The 19,491-nt window shown below is 44.6% G+C and overlaps 2 protein-coding genes and 1 long non-coding RNA gene across 5 annotated transcripts in view; 1 reads left to right on the top strand and 2 right to left on the bottom strand.

The window, feature by feature from the left end:
• Positions 1–19,491, top strand: part of LOC143695767 (uncharacterized) — a 151,668-nt gene that overhangs the window by 29,808 nt on the left and 102,369 nt on the right. The window lies entirely within an intron of this gene.
• On the bottom strand, positions 845–11,142 carry LOC129130957 (keratin, type I cytoskeletal 23-like). The gene is given in 8 exon segments (XM_054649663.2): positions 845–1,370; positions 2,006–2,031; positions 2,708–2,928; positions 3,671–3,796; positions 3,887–4,048; positions 5,510–5,666; positions 7,001–7,083; positions 10,513–11,142. Coding segments are annotated over 8 exon segments (1,509 nt in total). The 3' UTR covers positions 845–1,266.
• On the bottom strand, positions 14,455–19,408 carry LOC129130958 (keratin, type I cytoskeletal 19-like). The gene is made up of 8 exons (XM_054649664.2): positions 18,669–19,408; positions 18,120–18,202; positions 17,164–17,320; positions 16,720–16,881; positions 16,458–16,583; positions 16,116–16,336; positions 15,272–15,297; positions 14,455–14,772 (listed from the first exon to the last, which is right to left on the bottom strand). Exons 1-8 carry the CDS (start codon positions 19,212–19,214, stop codon positions 14,690–14,692), a joined length of 1,404 nt encoding a protein of 467 aa, XP_054505639.1. The 5' UTR covers positions 19,215–19,408; the 3' UTR covers positions 14,455–14,689.

Genomic DNA, 19,491 nt, shown 5'->3' with positions numbered 1-19,491 from the left:
TCCCCTTTCCTTTGTGAGTTCTGTTTCAAAGGAAGGCAGGTAACAGGAGCCCTTTTGTGAGAGTCCATGACGGGACATGATGAAAATGTCGCTGATGAATGCAAGACTGCCCTGGACACGCAGACTTTGGAATGCAAATCCCTGACACACTCATTATGTTCCATTTGGTCTCTCTTCCTTCTGCCTTACCCTCTTCCTCATTTAAACATCCTAATGGTATTTCTCTTTTCCTTGCCCAGATTTTGTCTTTGCATAGCTCTGTTACTGTCAGGGTCTGCTGCTGACTTGGGCATGGGGCTGAGCTGAGAAAGGGAGGAAGCCTGAGTTTGGCTAAGGCCAAGAGCTCTCCCTGATGATAACATGCACTTTAAACACCAGTCTGGCCTGACTGCAGAACCCTTCCACAGAGACAGTGAACATTAATTTGAGACCAAATAACTGAAATGGTTTTTTGAATTACCTGGGTCATCAAGAATGAATGAGTGTCGGGAAAAGTACTTACAGGCTTGGAGGGAAAGTGTGTAAAGGCAGTGCTAGAAAATTTCTCTCAAATTGAAGAATAAAGAAATGTTTCTGGGGGACTCTTTTTAGTAAAGTGACTTTGCAACACTCCTACTCATAATGCTGTTTCAAATGGTGACATCATAAGTTGTGTATAGGGAAGCTGAGTAGTTTTGCTCATGTGAATGTCACCTGTAACTTGTGTCTCCTCTTTTCTTTTTTGTGTTCTTCCTGTATTGTCCCTCCTGAAACAATGAGGCTTTGGCTGTCCTGAGCCATGTCAGTGACACTGCCACAGTGGACTGGACATGTGTAAGGGAAAACAAAATCAGATATTCCAAGGTTCAGAACAAATAATGCATAAAAATTTATTGGCTGCAGTGAGGTATATGATGAGAGGCATAAGACCAGGAAAAAAGTTGAGAGATTATTCCCCTTAAATTACAGCTAATTTGCAGAGCGATAACTGAATCCCAGATGGATATTCCTGCCCTGGGGAGATGTGCACAATACATCTGCCACTAGCTCAGCCAGTCACTTTAATTCAACAGCTTTTTTCCAGCATTTTGGTGACTAAAAGCTCCTTAAACTACCAAAGTCAGCTTTACCCAGTTCTGTGTGGCACTTTGCAGTGTTAGGCTGCAGATCATTTGAGAAGCGTGTTCACTACAGGACCCCAGTTTGACACAGGGGAGCAGCCCCACAGCACAGTGTTCCAGAGGGGCTGTGGGAGCTGGGAAAGCTGCTGGTGGGCAGAGCTTTCCTTCAGGCTTGTGGGGGGAGCTCGTTGATGGTGGAGGACACCACCTCCCCGTTCACGCTGTCGTGGACAATCGCTTTGAGCTTTCGGTTGCTCAGCCCAGAGTGTTCTGAAAGAAAGGAAAGTTGAATTAGCCAAGGAGCAATGCTGAGGCAAGGTGATGCAGGGAAAGCCTTATTTACAGTCATTTGCCTGCTGCCTCCTCAACAAAATTTTCTCTACATGTTTTCCTTAAAGTCAATATTTGTTACTGCTCTGTGTGAAATGTGCTGCCAGAAAGTCACCCTGGGCCTGGTCCAGGTCAGGGCAAATGAATAACACAGGGAGAGCCCAGCCAATGCAAATCCAGCAGATTATCCTGGATGTCTGCAGGTCATTGCCCATGCCAGCACACAAGTTTCCAGACATGCAGATTTTCGGTTTGCTCTCAAGCCCTAATGCTGCTTTAGTCACCCAGCGGAGTCTCCTTGCCATATTCCAGGAAAGCTTTAGTCTGGAGCCTGAGCTGTGGCCACTGTGTGACTGACAGGGCTGGGGCTCAGGCAGCCATGGGCAAGCACAGCCCAGTGGGCTCTGCAGTGAGCCCTTCACAGCAGCCAGGAACTGCTGAAAGGCTTCTCAAAGGCCTGCTATGCACACCTTCCACACTTCACTCAGGTGTGGTTAAAATTGCTCTGAGTAAAATTTGATTGGAAATGACAGTAATTAAGAGTCACTACAGAGAACAAAGTAAGGAACTTTTACCTTTAGTTTCAGATTTTCTTGCTGTCCTGTGAAGATAATGAAATAGAAAATAATGTTACACTAATTTCAAAAAGTTATTTGTCCCCTTCTCACTGTTTCTAAGGAGACCTAATCCCACTATGAGATAAATTTTTTTAAAAAGATGGAAAAAGAATTATGCTTCTATACCATGGGAGCTTTCCCTTTGGTAGATACTCTCACTGGAAACATCCCTGGGCACATTCACTACTGCTCCCAGGGACAAGTGCATTGGTTCTTGTGTTATTTGGAGTTGCTTAGATTAATTCCAATTTGGTTTCTGACAAATACCCTCACACTTGGGGCCCCTCTGTCCTGCCTGTCTGAGAGTCACAGTTCTAAAGTCTGCTGATCTTCCTTTTCTGACTTCATACAAATCAGATGAGAGAATAAAAATGAGGCCAGCATTCTCCTAGGCTGAGATGGCCATGCTGTGGGAGTGGAGAATTTTATTCTTTTTTAAATAAAAAGTTATATTAATTTAGGTAATCCAAATTACATGGGTACCAGTGTCTCTGTACTCTAAGTAGCTCCGGCTTTTTATTACGATCCGTCACATTAAAATACCAACCCTTGATGTAGTATGGGACTCACAAGCTTTGATTAAGCATAAACAAACAAACAAATAAATAATCCAAATATGAGGACTCTTCATCTGTTCCAGTCAGGGCAGCTCTGCCTTACCCGTCAGCATTCCCTTCTAGCAGCAGGCGGTATGTGGAAATTTCCTTTTCCAGGCGTGTTTTGATCCCAAGAAGAACTTTATATTGGTTATTTTGCTGCTTCATGTCGTGACGAACCTGGCTCAGCTCCTCCTCACACCTGGAGATGATCTGCTGCATGTTTTGAAGTGCAGCAGCATAATAATTCCGAGTGTCAGCCAAGGTGTCTTCCAGCATGTGTTTCTGATGGGGCAGATAATACCAAGACCATGATTATTATTTATGTGGTAGATACAACACAGAAATACCAGCAAATTTGGTCTCTAGCTAGAAGATTGCAAAATTAAGGCTGTGGTAATTTAAACACTTATGCATTTGCATAACTATTCTTGTGAAGGCAGCAGAACCACAAAGCTGTGCCGTGTGTGCATGAAAGGCAAAACTGAGTCATTTATCCCTGCCATATCCGTTCTGCTCAAAGCTCTGCTCCTGACACTGCTGTCTGTCCTGTCCATTCTGCATGAACTGTCCAGAATTGCTCCAAAGTCTCCAGGTCTCTGGGATGTGAGCTTTTACCTGTGTAAGGCTGTGTAATATTTGTGAAAGCTCCCCACCAATATTTCTCACACTTTGTGTAATTCATGCCTGATAACAGGGTTTGTAAATATTAACTTTGCATTCTTTGTGTTACTGTCTGTCTTCTGGACACATTTTCTTTCTAGACCTGGAGTCAGCTATCCCTTCTTCTTCTCCTCATATTTTGTTGTAAGAAGAGACGTACATTTTTCACTTCCCGATGAGGGTTGCTGAATCTATTTTGCATATTTTGGCAAAGCCGAGCATGATCTGAATTCCACTTTCCCTCATACTTTAACAACTGCAGCATAGTTATGCTAGGCTGTGGATTTAAATGGAGAATAGGTCCATGACAACTTCTGAGAACACATGGAATGAGTGAGCAGCCCAAGATGTCTGCAGCAGATACCTTACTAATCTGTGCCTGCAGCTCGATGTCCAGGGATTGCAGAGTTCTCCTTAGCTCCTTGATCTCATTCTCGTTGCGCTGGATCTGCTCGGGATTTGGGGTTGCTGCCAGGGACATTGCTGCACTCTGTGGAGCAGAAACAAGAGAAAAGCTCAGACTCTGGTCAGGCAGGTGCAGCCACAGGGGGCTTGGAAATGAGCAGGGACTAGCTGTTACCTGTTCTTTGTACCAGTTGTCCAGGCTTTGACGATTCTTTTCAATTATGGCCTCATAATCTTCTCTTATTTCTGCCAGAATCTTGCCTAAGTCTGCAGGAGGGGCTGCGTTTACTTTTACATTGACTTTGAAGTCTTGTGAGGAGCGATTGGCTTCCATATCCTGTTCATGTGTCAGAGGGAACAAGCAAACTCGTTGATGGAAATAGAAAGTTTTCAGAGAGGCACAAATTCCCAGAGAGGATTAGGGGGTAATTGTTATATATACATTAAGTTAACATTATTTGAAAAATTTATTTGAAAAATTTATATATTAATAATACTCTGATGTGACTTAAACCAGTGACATAGTTGCTTCTGTGGCAGAATTCAATAAAAAACATGCAAGAAGATCTTTTCTTAGAATGTTTCTGGAAGAAATGGACTCAATGAAGAAGCACTGGCATTTTTTATTTATTTATCCATTAGAAACCTAAAACCTTGATGAAAATCTAACAGTAATTTCATCTTTCTTACCCTTTATGTTAATATTTATGGAACTATAACTTAGTTTACAGGAGAGTAATGTAAAAGTTCTATGTAATTGTTAAAGGAATAATTGGATTAAAGCATATAATTACTGTGTAAACAACATAATTATAGGACCAGTTGGGCAGGTAGGGTAACATTCCTTTCAGTGTAGCACAACCTTCTGTGCCTGGTACCATTTTCAGAGCGCCCAGGCAAAGAAGCGTTTTGGGGTATGACATCATGGAATGCAGATCAGCTGGACACAGGGATGGCTCTGCTGGTCCCCTGTGTCCAAGAACTCTCCTGGGCTGAAGGGGGTCAGCCAAAGGCAGCTGCACCCACCACTGTGCACCCCCTGTGTTTTAATCTCTGCTTTAAAACCCACAGACACTGAGCAGGATGTTTGGTCCGGTGTTGGGTAATAACTGCAAACAACACCAGATCAAGCGAAACCAGCGTGTTTCAAGCATGGAATTATAAATGTGGGAATAACAGAGAGCACTGAGTATAGCTTTGGAGAATTCAGAGTAGTGTGGCTTTTGAGAATTATCTAATTACTGTGTTTAGGATTATGCAAGAATGAGTAATTTTGCCTGACTTCACCAACCATTCTTTTTAATTTTGATCCTTCAAGAATTTGAGATCTGTTTTGCTCAGGTCAGCCTGTTCTAGGTGACCCTGCTTGAGTTTAGAGGGGTGGAAAGGGGCCCTAAAGAGATCCCTTCCAACCTTCAACCCCTCCATGCTTCTGTGAGTATGGGAAATGATATATTCAGAACTGAGGAAAAAGTCTGTGATGACTAAAACCCGACAGCACTCTGTGTATTTATATCTAAGTCTTTCTGAGAACATTTCTGTCCAATATGTCAGTTATTATTAGCTGTGTGTGACAGATGGGTGGGAGAGACTCCAGCAATCTGTTCTTTCTGAAACCCCAGTGTAATTGGTAAAGCAGACACAGGCTTTTTGCTTCACCTGACTCTCATTGGTGCCTCAGAAACAGGATCAGGTCCTGAATCATCAATCCCACTTACAGATTGTGGGTCTTACTCAGTTAATTACACAGTAGTAAAGATTTGTGCAATAGGATTTTACCAAGTGGAACTTTTCCTACCTCCTCATGGTCTTTCCTCCTGAGGATGTGCTCTTCCCTCAAGCCTTCAATTTCCATTTCCAGATCTGTGGTAATAATGGTCATGCCGTCGAGCTCCTTCCGCAGGTTCTCCACATCCAGCTGCACCCCCTGCCTGCGACACTTCTCGGCTTCGTATCTTTGTGAGGAAAGAGAGGACACAACGTGCGTGTTGAGAACTGCCCGACTTTGTATAAGGAGAAACAGACTTGCTCAGTCTTTGTAGGGAACCAAAGAAACCAATTCTGTTTCTAACATACGTTATTTAAATATTTTTGGATAGTATTAACAGTAAATATTTATTAGTTTGGTATTTCACTTTCCTCTCTCTCTCGTAACTTCTCCTCTATGGTAGGAAATAAAATTCTTTTTTTTTCACTTCCCTTTTTGCATGTTAACATTCACCCAGTTGTGGAAGCTTTGAGAATACAATTCTCTGAAAACACTATCAGCAAGCACTGATTGCTTTAGTTTTTCCAAAATGGTAACGTCTGGGTCCTTCAGAAAAACAAGAAAAATGTGATGGAAGCCAGTTACTAACATTCCTCTCTAACCTCTTGCAGTGTCTGTAGTGAGCCAAAGGAAGGGAGATGCTGCTGTGTCTTCCCTTGGGCATGGGAAGCAATTTCACACCTCAGCATCTCTCCCTTTACTCTGTGTTTTGTGGGCTCTGTTGGTGCTTCTCCATTCACCCAATGAACTCAGTCTGAGTCCCATCCCTCAAAGTAGTTCCACTGGTTCCTTTTGTGATACCACTGACTGATAATGAAAGGCTGGCAGTGCTCAGGGTATCTGAGTTTGTCACAATATTACCAAAAGCTGAGATATTTTTTATAGCTGATCACCAACTGCTAGAAATAAGAAAAATCTTCCTGCTTCCTAAGAAGTCTTACTTACAGAAGTGTCAAATCCTTTCCTGTGGAAAGACCTGCCTGAAAGTGTTCTGTACAAACATTTTGTCTTTTTAGTTGATCTGAGAACTCTCTTTCAATGTGCTGAAAATCAGACTGTGCTGGGAGCCAGTGATGCACCAGCTCAGTTACTCAACTCACGGGACTCCAAAGCAGAAGCCACATGAGGACAGGTGTTCCCTGCAGAGCTGGACAGAAGAGGTGATAAGTCCAGGAAATAGATTTGGGCTGGACTGGGAAGTGCAGTGCTTAGAGGGGATAATTTGTAATCCCAGATGACAGTTTTAAGTGCCTTTTGTCACAAGTATCAAGTGCCTGCTGTCAAACCTGCTCGTCAGGACCTGCACTAAGTATCATAAACAGGGTGACTCAAGGTTCTTCAGCAATCATTTGTGGGTTTTACATGCTTTTGGGTTTTTTCCTCCTGTTCTACATTGTTTCTATTCATCCAGTATCAACAGAAAACCTCAGTAAAATAGCTTTCTTATTGGATTAGCAAGAAGTAGTAATGTTTAGTTTAATCCTCTTTCAAATCTAATGAGGAAACCAAAGAAGAGCTTACTTGAGCCTGAAGTCTTCAGTTGCCATGTTAGCGTTATCAATTTGTAAAAGGATGCTGGCATTGGTGATCTTGCTATCCTCAATCTGGAAAACAGAGAATCCAACAGGAGAGTTGGTGTTGCCATGGGATGACAGTAAATAATCTGTGCTGGTTTAGCCTCTTTGCTGCTCAAAGGAAGCATCTAAATAGTGGAATTCCCATGCTAAGGAGACCATAGGAATAAAAGCATTTCAGTTTCCTTATTCACCTAGGTGTTTTGCAATTTTTCTCTGTAATCTTACTTTACTCTTTTTCTTACTTTTTTTGAGAGAATGAACCAGGAGGCATCATCTTATTCCTGCCCAGGTAGAGGATATGAATTTCATTGCACAAACTTCATGGTCTATTACAGAGTAACAGTCACTGCCTTCCTCTGGTTTTGAGACCGGATTCTGCTCCTGTTCAGCATTGCTGACAAAGTTGCCTTGGGCATCTTTAGGGCAAATTTCAGTAAGAACCATTAAGCTGTGTCTGAGTACAATCAAAATACTGGAGTTAATGTTATGCTGAAAAGTAGCTGGTGCATGAACACCCTGCTGAGCTGGTGATGGTGGCAGCCACTCACTGGCAGGACCCACAACTCACCACAGGCTTCAGCCTGGAGTTGCATGCACAGTACCACTGGCATCTGGTTGGTGTGCTCCATTCAGTTATGCACCTATAGCTGCCCTGAATCGACCAGCAGCATGCAGTGATTGATTCAGGTGTCTGATTTTGCTTTGGGATTTGAAAATTGCCCTAAAAGGTGCAGGATGAAGCATGATCTCATTTCTTTGATGCACTCAGCACTCACTGGAAAGGCTCATGTGTCCCTGATAACATGGAATAGCTTTTAACTATAGATCTGAATGTGAAAAGTTCAGTATTCCATGCCAAATCTTTAAAAGAACTCCAGCAGGAACTCACACATAATTATCAGGAAATCATGAATGCAGGGCATTGTGTCCTTTTCTAACAGAGAGGAAAGAGAAGTGTGGTTGCCATCCCACCAGCAACCTTCCCTCAGCATCCACAGAGCAAACCAAGGGGCACTGTGGCCGTACAGAAGTCATTTACAGAGCTCTCAACACCTTGGAGTAAATTTCCCACACCTCAATGAATCACAAAGAAACAAGGAAATGACAAAATTCTCCTTAAGTGTCAAAGGTTCACCTCTCTCGTGAAGAAGAAGGTGCTGTGGAATGTTTAACTAATCTGCTCACAGACTGCATTGCTGCGCAATTATCGCACCTCGCGTACGGCCCTGGGACACCAGCAGGGCCAGCTCAAGAACTATGACAATGCCCTGCATGCGTGGCTGCCTGGAATTTGGTGACAAAGAAGAGGCAGTTCTTGAATCCAGCCTTGAAAACAACATGAGTTCCTCAGCTTTGTGCTGTGTACAGAATTGCTGTGTGACTGTGCAATCCGAGCACTGGTCAGTGCTGTGCCCACTTCTGTGTGGCCCCAGTGGCTCTGCAGCCAGCAGGAGATCTCACATGTACCAATTATCTCTTAGCAGTCACATGGAATTCCTTACTGCATCCATCAGGAGCATTTGCAGACTCTAGTACCAGTCTGCAAACTGCCAGCTTCATTAAGAACTCTCACATTATTATTGTATAGGAAATACACTCCAATTCCTTCTCAAAATGGATTTCCCAAGAAGGATTCCTGCACTGACTTTGCCTCTCATGTCTCCTGTCCTTTGTCCCATCTCCTGAACTGCTCTGTAAATCACTTTGCTTGTTTAGCAGCACAAGGTGTTTGAATGAGACAGTTACTTGAAGAACAGGTGCTATTTCATTGTGTATCTGGGCTAGGATGGAGTCAGGCTGGAGCAAGGCTTTTTCCAAAACTTGTTGCTCCATCAGGCATTAATCCTGAATTCAGGTATCCGGGAGAGTGTGGTTAAAAATGTAGAACCCAAATGATTATATGCCTCCAAGTTCAGACAGGCAGCATATCATAGACATTCTGGATTATTGGATATAGTACCCTAAATTTAGTCTAAATTTTATTTTAGGTGCTAAATTAGTTTCACCCTTTAAATTAACATTTAATTAATTTAATTATGGTTAATAATTAGATGCTATATTTTCACTCGTTTTACTGGCAGACTTGCTGCTAATTGCAATATTTTATAGAGAAAGTAAAAATTCTGGGTTCAATCACTGAATTGTCACCTGTAAATGATCCTTTCCTGGCCTTTCATTCCACATCCAGGACAGCCACCAGCCTCCAGGTGTCTGTGGCCAGGGACAGCTGTTTAAGGGGTGACTGTTAAAAATAAATGGTTTGGGTACAACCTACTCAAAAGTGAGGGCTTCACCCCAATCAACATCATGGTTTTATGCTTACTGTCTTCTTAAATCTTTCTGATTCACTAATTCCAAATCAACCTGAACACATATATGTTCTTGATGAACAAGTTTTTATTTCTCTTTCTGTTAAAAAGGAAAGTGCCCAAGTGCCAGCTCTGGGGATGGTGACTTTTCTTTATCCTTAAAACAGAAATGGGTGATGACAGTTCTGGCTCTCCATACACAGGCTGTGGTCCGAGCACCTCACCTACTGCCTGGAGGCAACACTTTTAGCTGTGAGCATGGAGTTTGATTAAGTCCTCGGCCCCAGTCAGCAAAGATGTGAATTAATACAATTTCCAAGCCTTTTTTAAAAGAATTTCTCAGGATCTTGAGAATGCCAAGTAATTGTGTTATAAAAAGTGGAGGGCAAACGACAACATTGCTTTTAGAAGAGCTTTGGGTTTTGCCCCATATGGGTATGTAAAGTTAATTACACTGATTAGTCACACAGATGGTTACAGTGCTAAGGATGTTCATTATGAATACAGATTAATATTATGCTTAAATTTGAAGACACGTGAGTTTGGGAGATTGAAAGAGTTACTGTTGAACATTAATATTAACTACTGGCAGGAACCAGAAATTCTCCTTTTAATTATAGTGAAAACATCCACAAGGAATTTGTCACTGCTATTTTCTTAATTACAATGAAGTATTTTTCCATCTGATTACATAAGCTCATTGGTCCCAAAACTCCTGTAGTTTCATTGTCTGCTACCGCAGGAATCAAAGAGTTGGAATGCCCCAGTCTGTCTGGAGACAGCAGCAGGAGAGGGGCAGGCTCTGCACTCCTCCTGCTTTGTAATTTGCTCAAGACCTGTGCAGTCAAAAAGACCAAGTTCTGCCAGCAGCAGTTACTCAAAGCCCAGTTTCAGTACAGAAAGGAACACTTGGCAGCACAGCCCGTCTCTGCAGAATCCCCCTCGACCCCTTCCAGCCTTTCTTGTGCCCATTCTCCTCCTTGTGAACACAAAGAATGTTTATGCCCAGGTCCTGGAACTGCCTTCCTGAGGATTTCTAACATTTCAAAGGTTTTATTTAACTTGGTTAAAGGAAAGCCATCAGCATAAAGGAGAACCCCGATTCCTTAGAAGAGCACAGAATGACACAGTCCCAGCTCTGACTTACCTGTCTTTGCATGTCAGTGACGTTTTGCTCGTACTGGTTGAAGTCATGCCTCTTTCCATGAGACTTTGTCCTGTGCCACTCTAGGATGCAGCTCTCCAGCTGAGCGTTGGCTGCTTCTAATGCACGGACCTTGTCCAGGTAGGCAGCCAAGCGCTCATTCAGGTTCTGCATTGTCTGTTTCTCATTCCCACCCAGGAAGATGCTTTCCCCATAGTGCTCGCCGAAGCCTCCCCAGGATGCCCCTCCTGCAGCCAGCCAGAAGGGTCTGGCAGAGGAGAAGGAGGGATGTGTGCTGCTGGCACCACCATCTGCACTTGATGCTCTGTAAGAAGTTCCTTGCTGGGCCAAACCACACCCTGTACTACCCCTCAGGGACCCAGAAAAAAACTGGAAAGGGCCTTGGCTGGTGCTCATGCTTAGCTCTGTGTGAATCGAACCCCAGGTTTGGCTGCCTAGCACTGAGCAGCCTCTTCGCCTTCCCTGAGCAGCTTTATGCCTTTTCCTGTGGGAGTTTCCCTTCGATGAATGACTACAGCAACAAGATTGTGTCATCACGAAACGTGCTTCCTCTTGGTCAATTCTGAAGCATTTATGAGCCTGCACGCTGTTGTTGTTTGGAATCAGCTACATACCGGGTTGCTTTCCTTTCGCTTGTTTGGGTTTTTTTTTCTTTTTCTTTTCATATGATAATAGTGAGGTGTGGCCAAAATCCGTAGGTGTGGAACAGGATCAGCTCTGCCTCAGACTTCTCTCTAACCCTGTAGTTAGTATGTTATGTTTTCCTGCTCGTGAAGAGAACAAATGGGAAGCTGGGGCAGGGATGGGGCTATGTAGATACTTTCTGTGGTAATTCTCAGGCTGTAGAATTAGCAGCCCTTGGATCCTCAAGTGCAGTGTGTCCTATCAGCTGTCAAACAGCTTAGTGACCAAACAGCTTCAACCTGTGAGAGATGTGAGGCTTTCATGAAGTCATCCAGCTTCTAAACTGAAAAAACCTCCAGTCCAGAGTCAGTAATGCCCAGCTGTTCCCTTCAGCTGCCCATTTCCAGGGGAAATACATGAGAATTAGATACTTAATACTGATTTTCTCATGATTTGAGGTGCAGTCCTGTTTCAGAGGTCTTGTCTCACTAGGCAGCAGTGCAAAGGTTTTTTGCTGTTCCCAGCATTAATACTATTAAGATACTTAGCTATAGAACATATTTACACATGAGTTTATAACAGCACTCAAAAGATTCAAATGATTATTTAAAGCTACCAGCCCTAAAAACTGACCTGGCAATCATGCAGGAATAATCTTTCTCAAAAGTTTCAGTAACTTTCTGCTAAACTGTATCATCCAACAGGGAAAGGTGCAGTGTGGCTGTTGCAGATTGTCCTACTCCTCATGCTGGTAAGGGGCACAGATTGGGGAGTGGTCCTGTGGCAGCTGCTGGGTGTAGTGGGTTTGCCTTGCCTTGTTCTAGTCCATGACTGAGGGTTGAGATCGGGGAGGAAGATTTGGGAAGAGGCATGAAGCTGAGTGGGCACAGGCTCTCACAGAAATGCTGCAGCTATTTCCTTACCTAGGTGAAGGCTAAACCCCTTCCCCAGGGTCTGCCCTGCCCTGCTGCTCATCCTGACTGCTGAGGTCGGGGAGACCGCATGGAGCAGAGTTAAACTGTCCTGGGACAAACAGGAGGGGATGTGTTTTTCCCTGCTTGTTTCACTTGGAAGGCTGCAGCAATAAGGAATTGTTGCACTCCAGCTTCCCTGGTACCTCCGGCCTCATTCCTGTCGGAGCAGGATTCGGGCTCCTCCTTGTGGCTCGGGCTTGGCTCTGCTCAGCACCTGCTCCTTTCCTTTTCCCCAGCTCCCTGTACATTAAGCACACGCTCCTCTTCCTCAGACACTTCCTTCTGTAGAAATCCTGTCATTTCTAACTATTTGGGGAAAGAATTCCCTGAAGATCTGGTTTTCCAGTGAGCACAAGGTTTGGCTCTCCCCAGATATTCTGGTTACAGCCACATAGCTGCAGTCTGGGATCAGCCTGGCTGCTTGGGAGGGGAATGAGCGTGAGGCATCAGACAAAAACTGAGGCCCTAACTTGAAATAAACCTCACATTTAAATAGCACTGACCACATCCTGCAGCTCTCACCCGAGATCAATTTCAGATTGAATTTTCAGTTTAGCAAGCTGATGTCTGTGACCTATCACACCGAGATGGAATTACACAGGGGTGTACAGAATAGAATGTGAAATAAAATGAATCCTCTGTTTCACCAGAAATTACTCCATGGCATTCCCCCCCTGCCTGGCAGTGAGGCTGGCAATGTGGGAGACCACAGAGCCTCAGTCCTGAGAATATAATGGAATTAGCACATCATGAAAACCAGATTTGTATTTTCTCTTGCAATTAATCCAAAGTACAGGTGATCTGGGACATGGGAAGTGCTTCCCCCGAGGCTCAGCCTTTCCAAACTGGAAAAGATGCCACACAGTTTTGATCCACACATGCTGAGGATCGATGAACAGACCAAACAACTTACTTCAAAATCTGACATGACTCTTTGTCAGGCTGCAGTGTTGAATTTGGGTTTAGTCACCTCTTTAATCCAGAACAGAGAATGGAAGTGACACCCGGAGTAAGGAAATAAACTTGTCAGCAGGTGGCACCCTTGGATGGGGACTGCTCTGCTCCCCGAGAGATGGTGCTGCTCTGCAGTCCGGGCTTGCTTCACCTGGGAATTGTGGCTGTTTTACTGAATTGGAGCATGGGAAGCAAACTGAGCTGAATTTCGAGGCTCCAGGTTAAATACAGGCAGAATATTTTGACAAGTATATTGTACAGGTCAATGTTTTGCAACAATCACTGATTGATTCAACTCCTCCATCTGGAATACAAATGGATGGAGAGCTGCCTGAGGCTGTAGGAATTCCCTCTCTTGCTGTGTGAGTGATAGAAGCAATAGTCACCTCGGTTTTGGATCAGGAAAAAACATCATTTATACCCTTTGGTTTTCCTCTCTAGTGGATTGTGATGTGACTTTGCTGCAGTTTGCCAGAATCTCTTCTGAACCCCTTCCAGTGGGAATGCCAGCAGGATGTGCATTTCTTACCAGCAGCACCCATGATCTCATGGCCTAACTGGTGATGCCAGCACTGTATATTTCTTTTTCTTAAATGTCAGAAAATAGAAGACACAAAAATAATGTCTCTAAGGAGCTTGGAAGGAAAATAAAATATGTAATTCTAGAAATTACATCATTTTTGCAGGTACTGTAATGTGGATTGAATGTCCAGTGATGGGGCTAAGGATGCCTTTTTCAAACATGTTTATGTGAGCAAAGTACAGCACTTAGGTAACTGCTTTGTGTGCTTCTGGGGTTCACCAGGCTCTTAAAGTTTTATCAGCATCTCTTCAGTTCCACTGGTGGGGCATTTGTAGCTGGGAGAAGGTGGTGTGGCTAAAACCACAGGCACAGCAGTGCCATGGGTGGAGGATGTTCTTTCTGATGGATGAAAACCAAAACAGTTGCAGCAAACTCTGAGCAATTTGTTTCACCTGGACTGTGCCTGCTGCTTCCTTAGGAGCTGAGGGAATTTGCCTTGGTGCTGCAGGCAGTGCAGGAACACAAATATATGCAGTTTTTTCAGAGATGCGTTTTATTGGTGCATAAATTGTAGCCCTAATGTGCCCTTGGAATTGAGAACAAAGATCTTAAGGATTTTTTATGCTATCTTCTCTGTTTTTAACTGACACCAGCTCCAGATGGCTGGCAGAATCTAATGACACTTTATCTGTCCATTCATCACCATCTTTATTATTATTTTTAAGGTTATTATTGTTACTGCTGTTGTTATTCCCCGAGTATCCCCTGGCTGGCTTCCAGCAGCCCATGCTGGGAGGGCCTGTGGGCTGTGTGTGGCACAATGGCTTCAAAAAACACCATTAGACTGGATTCATTTGCAGAAGCAGAACAGAAACTTTATTGTTAGGACACAATAGGGCACCAGCAGAAAACAGGCTTTGGCTTCTCTGACCCAGTGAGCCAATGCTCGTGTACAAAGGCAGAGCAAATCTAAGGAAAGACATTCTTGGATACATTCTTGTGCTTTGGGGAAGTGAAAGGTTCTTTATCTCAGCATTAGCCAGTGTGAGGCTGCACTGGGTCCACGTGGAGATTTGGTATTTCTTTACGGGTATCTCCTGTCACGGGTAGAAATGGGTTTTCCATCATCATCTGTGCCAGAGCGACGTCCTGCACCGCTCCCAAATGCTGTTGTAGGGGGAATAAAAAAATTAAATAGGGAATAAAAAAGCCACTAATGCACTGCCAACACCCTGAGGAGCTGAACCATGAGGTTGTGTTTGTTTGTTTCCTCACAAGATCTTTCACATATCAAAGGCAGAACTGCCTTTACATCTTATTTACTTTCCCTCCTGGTCCTCATCCAGAAAACCTTAGGAGTGCATGTCAGATATGGATTTGGAAGCATCTTGAATGTTATGTGAATCAGCAGAGGAATGAATCTTTGGGAGATCTGAGTATTTTAGAATCCCATGAGCAGTTCATGCAATCATTTTGGAAATCTACTGGTTTCAAAAATGCACATAAAATAAAGTATTATATTTTTGTCTCTACATGATACAGAACATGCTCATTGTAGGGAGAATGGAATCTGTGGGTAGTAAGAAGAAATCCCAAGCTAAAAGGTTTATTTAATCCTATTTTGCCTGTTCATTTCAGCCCCTCATTAAATGAAAATGTTTCTTACCATCCTTGGGGTTCAGTCCTGACAACCTGTAGAAAAGAAATATTTGATTAATGACCATTTCTGACCTTGTCCCCTGAAACCATTGAACCATTTAGGAATTGGTGTGGATAGCCAGATTTCACAGAGCTGCTCTCAATGGCTGGTTCTGAGGTGTGTTGTTACTGGAGGTGGTGTTAAGGTGCTTTCAGCTTTGAAATCCACCCCTATGTACTTGAAAGGGAATGGGAACAGTGGTCAGACCAGTTCCTTGTCCTGAGGTGTCTCCTTATACTGCTCCTGTCCTCAAAATGCCTCTTCTAGAAACTATGTAAGGAGCTGATTCCTCCTCAGAAATCACAAGTAATTCCATGTATAGATCAGAAATGAGAAATGAACATGAAAATGCAGATTTTACTGAAGTAAGCTGGAGTCTGTTCCAGGCTCTTTTCTTGCTGGGGATACTGGTGTATGAGGATGAGTATTTATTTTCACCTCTGTGCACAAATTGGGACAACCAAGAGCTAAAGAAATACTGGGAGCAGGTTTTTATAGGTTGTCTCAGCCCGAAGGCTCTAATTCCAGTGCAACCAGAGGATTAAGTGAGACATGTCTATGGGGCCTGGTGCCTTCTGTAATTCATCATGATCAAAACAGTGGCATTTATATTTTCAAATCCTCCACACCACCCATGTGCAGACTGAGCTTGAGTTCTGGCAGTACCAGGGACTTTGCCAGGGCTCCAAAGGCTGCGTGTGCAGGGAGCGTGACCGAGCACTCCAGAGTCAGCCTGGCAGCCCCAGCTCCGGCTGCACAGCGCGTGTTGTTACCCTTATCTGCTCATCAGGACCGGGACAGAGTGACATACTGTGCGTCCTGGCCCTCCAGCAGATGGCGGTACGTGGCGATCTCCTGCTCCAGGCGACTCTTGATGTCCATGAGCATTTTGTACTCCTGGTTCTGGCGCTCCATGTCGCAGCGCAGCTCGCTCAGCTGCTCCTCCACGCTGGTGATGAGCGCCTGGATCTGAGCCAGCTGCGCGCAGTATCGGCCTTCCGTGTCCCGCAGGTTGGCCTCCAGCCCGGCTTTCTAAAGTGCAGCAATGGCAGAACAGGTTAGAAGGAAGTTTGTCCCACGGAGGAGCAGTCGAGGAGAGGGAGGAAGGGAACAGTGTGAGGCAGTGCCTCGTGGTGTCAGGGCAGCTCCGTACCATGCTGAGCTGCGACTGGAGCTCGATCTCCAGGCTCTGCAGGTTGCGGCGGAGTTCAGTGATCTCTGACTTGCTGGTCTGAATCTGCTGGGTGTGGGTGGCAACTTCACGGTTCAGCTCCTCAGTCTGAAAGGAAAAATAATGTAAAATCACATACAAATGTATTAAAAAATCAATCATTTTGAGAAAGGGTGGTAGGGACCTGCCAGGGCAGTAATGCTGAGGCAGTGCACTGCTGTGCTGTTTATTGGTGTGACCATACCTGAGTGAAGAACCAGGCCTCAGCATCCTTGCGGTTCTTCTCAGCCAGAGCTTCATACTGCTCCCTCATCTCAGCAAGAACTCTGGTCAGGTCAATGCCAGGAGCTGCATCCATCTCCACATTGACTGTTCCACTCAGCTGGTTCGAGTACTCTTTCATTTCCTGCATGGGCAGCAGACAGGGCACAAAAAGATCAGGCTCTCTCCTCTCACACTGCTCCTGCCCCCAGCAATCCCTGCTGTGGTAAACAGTACCTGTGCTACCAAGTACCACAGATGGAACACACATAAAACATTTATCACATTTTCTTTCTCATTGCAACAGCTTCTCTGTCTCTGTACTCACACAGGACACACGTATCTACATGTAATTTACATGTATGTTTCATTTACAAGAGAGAAATTCCAAAGGGGAGTGATCTCCCTGCACTTCCAGGACTCTCACCTCTTCATGGTTCTTCTTCAGATAAGCCAGCTCCTCTTTCAGTGTCTCAATCTGCATCTCCAGGTCAGCTCTGGACAGGGTCAGCTCGTCCAGGACCCGGCGCAGGCCGTTGATGTCGGACTCCACGCTCTGGCGCAGGAACAGCTCGTTCTCATACCTGCAGTTCAGAAAAGAAACAAGCACTGGAACATGTCCGAGTTTGTATTCAGTAGAGCTATAAAATGATCACATATGGGAGAAACAGTGGACTGTAGATGAAAACAGATTTAGAAGTGTGAAAGCAATAAAGACATTTTTTCCAATATCCAACTATGGCATAAGGAAGCACAGACAATGCCGTATAATGTTGTTCCTGAGGAGGACATGACATTTCACCTTGCAGAACCTAATACTGATTATCAGCATCATTAGAAACATTGTCACATAGGACAGAAGTTTTGCAGTGTCCTCCCAGATTTGCATAGGAAAGCACAGGTGGGGCAGGGCTGCCTGGGATACAGGAGAGAAAATAGAAACCTGCAGGTGCATTGCTGCAGGGAAGGCAGCTGCACATGGACCTTTACCATCTGATGTACTGAGCCTGAGAGCTGGAAAAACCCCAACTTACTCTAAATTTCACACTCCAGCAGAGAAATGCTGAAGCCCCACAGCAATCTTTTCCTGCCATTTTCCTTCTAAGTGAAAATCCCACCTATTCCTGCCTTCTTTCCCCTGTGATTCAGGCTACTAAGAATATTTGAGTATCACAAAAAAATGAAGACATGGGCTGTAACTGATCATGCAAACAGCTCAGTGATCTGAATGCTGTGTTCTGTCAGGCTTATACTCTGAATTGGTCCTTCATCAATGGATTCTGCTTGCCAGGATGTTTTGTATCTGAAGTTACTAAAGAAAAAACTGCTTTGAGAGAGTGAAGACAAGTAGAGTGAAGACAAATGAGCTCCAGGTGAACTTACTTCAGTCTGAAGTCATCAGCAGCCAGTCTGGCATTGTCAATCTCCAAAATGACCCGGGAATTATCAATGGTAGCAGCAAGGATCTGCAATTAAGAAACATGGAGAAAAGTTCCTGTGAATAATGGTAAAATATCTGGTCCACATTCCATGAGCAAACCAGAGGGCTGTGATACTCTGTGCAACACAGATGAGAACCATAACAGGGAAATGTGTTTGTACAACACCTGATCTTATCTGTAGCCAGGTGAATTATCTTTCCAGCCTTTGAGGCCTACCTGTCACATTCTTTACTATTTGATTCCTGGAAAAATGTATTGATAATTCTAAACACATTTTTCTAACTTTTACTGTAATCATTTTAATTTCAACCAACATCACATTGTCAGGATAAGAGATTTGGTGTTTAAATTGAGAAGAGGCTACTCTATTCTGCTAAAATGCTCAGGACCTCAATGTATCTATTCTTTTGTAATTATTTTAAAGACATGGAACATGCAGTTCCATAATTCTCCTACCTTCTGATAACTCATCTACATATGAATGTCATACCTTGTCTCGGAGATCTTCAATTATCTTGTAATAGTTGCTGTAGTCACGGGCGGGGCTGGTGGGAGCTTGTTTCTGGTACCAGTCTCGAATTTTCACTTCTAAATCAGAATTGGCCTCTTCCAGGGCTCGTACTTTGTCCAGGTACGAAGCCAGCCGGTCATTCAGGTTCTGCATGGTTATCTTCTCATTGCCAGACAGGAGGCCATCGCCGCCACCAAAGCCACCACCAAGGTCAAATCCTCCACCAAAGCCAGCGCCGCCTCCAAAGCCAGCGCCCCCTCCAAAGCCGGAGCCCCCTCCAAAACCACAGGCTGCCCCCCCTCCAAAGCCTCCTCCATAGCCTCCCCCAAAGCCGTAGCCTCCTCCTGAAGAGGAGACGTACCTGGCTGAGGAGATGGAGACGCCGCGGCCGCCGGAGCCGCCGTGGATGCTCGGGGCCCGGCAGGCGCCCCCAGCACGCACCGAGGACAGGCGGCAGCTGCTGCCCCCGGCACCACCAAAGCCACCCCCGTAGGTGGAGGAAGAGCTCATGTAGGAAGTGGCCATGGCTGAAGAAAGAGAAAGAGCAAAGGTCAGTTCTGCAGCCTTGCAAGAGAAGACAGCTTGTGCCTTCACTGCCCTGGTGCCTCTTTTATATCCTCATGATTGGGTGTTGGGAGACAAACCCCACTGCAGCCCTCCCTCCAAAATTCCTCCTCCCTAGAGGTGAGGCCAATTGTGATGACATTCCTGACAAGCAGTGCTGGCAGCACATCGCAGGGGCTTGGGCTTGGGGTTTCTTTTTTTAATTAAACAAAAGGCATGAATCAGATGATGTTTTTTC

Source organism: Agelaius phoeniceus, chromosome 26 (genome assembly GCF_051311805.1).
Source record: "Agelaius phoeniceus isolate bAgePho1 chromosome 26, bAgePho1.hap1, whole genome shotgun sequence".
NCBI lineage: Eukaryota > Metazoa > Chordata > Aves > Passeriformes > Icteridae > Agelaius > Agelaius phoeniceus.
Note: the sequence above shows the minus strand (reverse complement) of the source record. Positions and strands in the feature narration are given on the sequence as shown.

What these genes read in the sequence shown, in the direction of transcription:
- LOC129130958 (XM_054649664.2), bottom strand. Translation starts at nt 19,214, where the DNA reads ATGGCCACTTCCTACATGAGCTCTTCCTCCACCTACGGGGGTGGCTTT. An exon ending in TGAAGAAGAACCATGAAGAG is followed by an intron (nt 16,882 to 17,163) that starts GTGAGAGTCCTG and finishes CTGCCCATGCAG; the next exon opens with GAAATGAAAGAGTACTCGAA. An exon ending in TCCAGTCGCAGCTCAGCATG is followed by an intron (nt 16,337 to 16,457) that starts GTACGGAGCTGC and finishes GCTGCACTTTAG; the next exon opens with AAAGCCGGGCTGGAGGCCAA.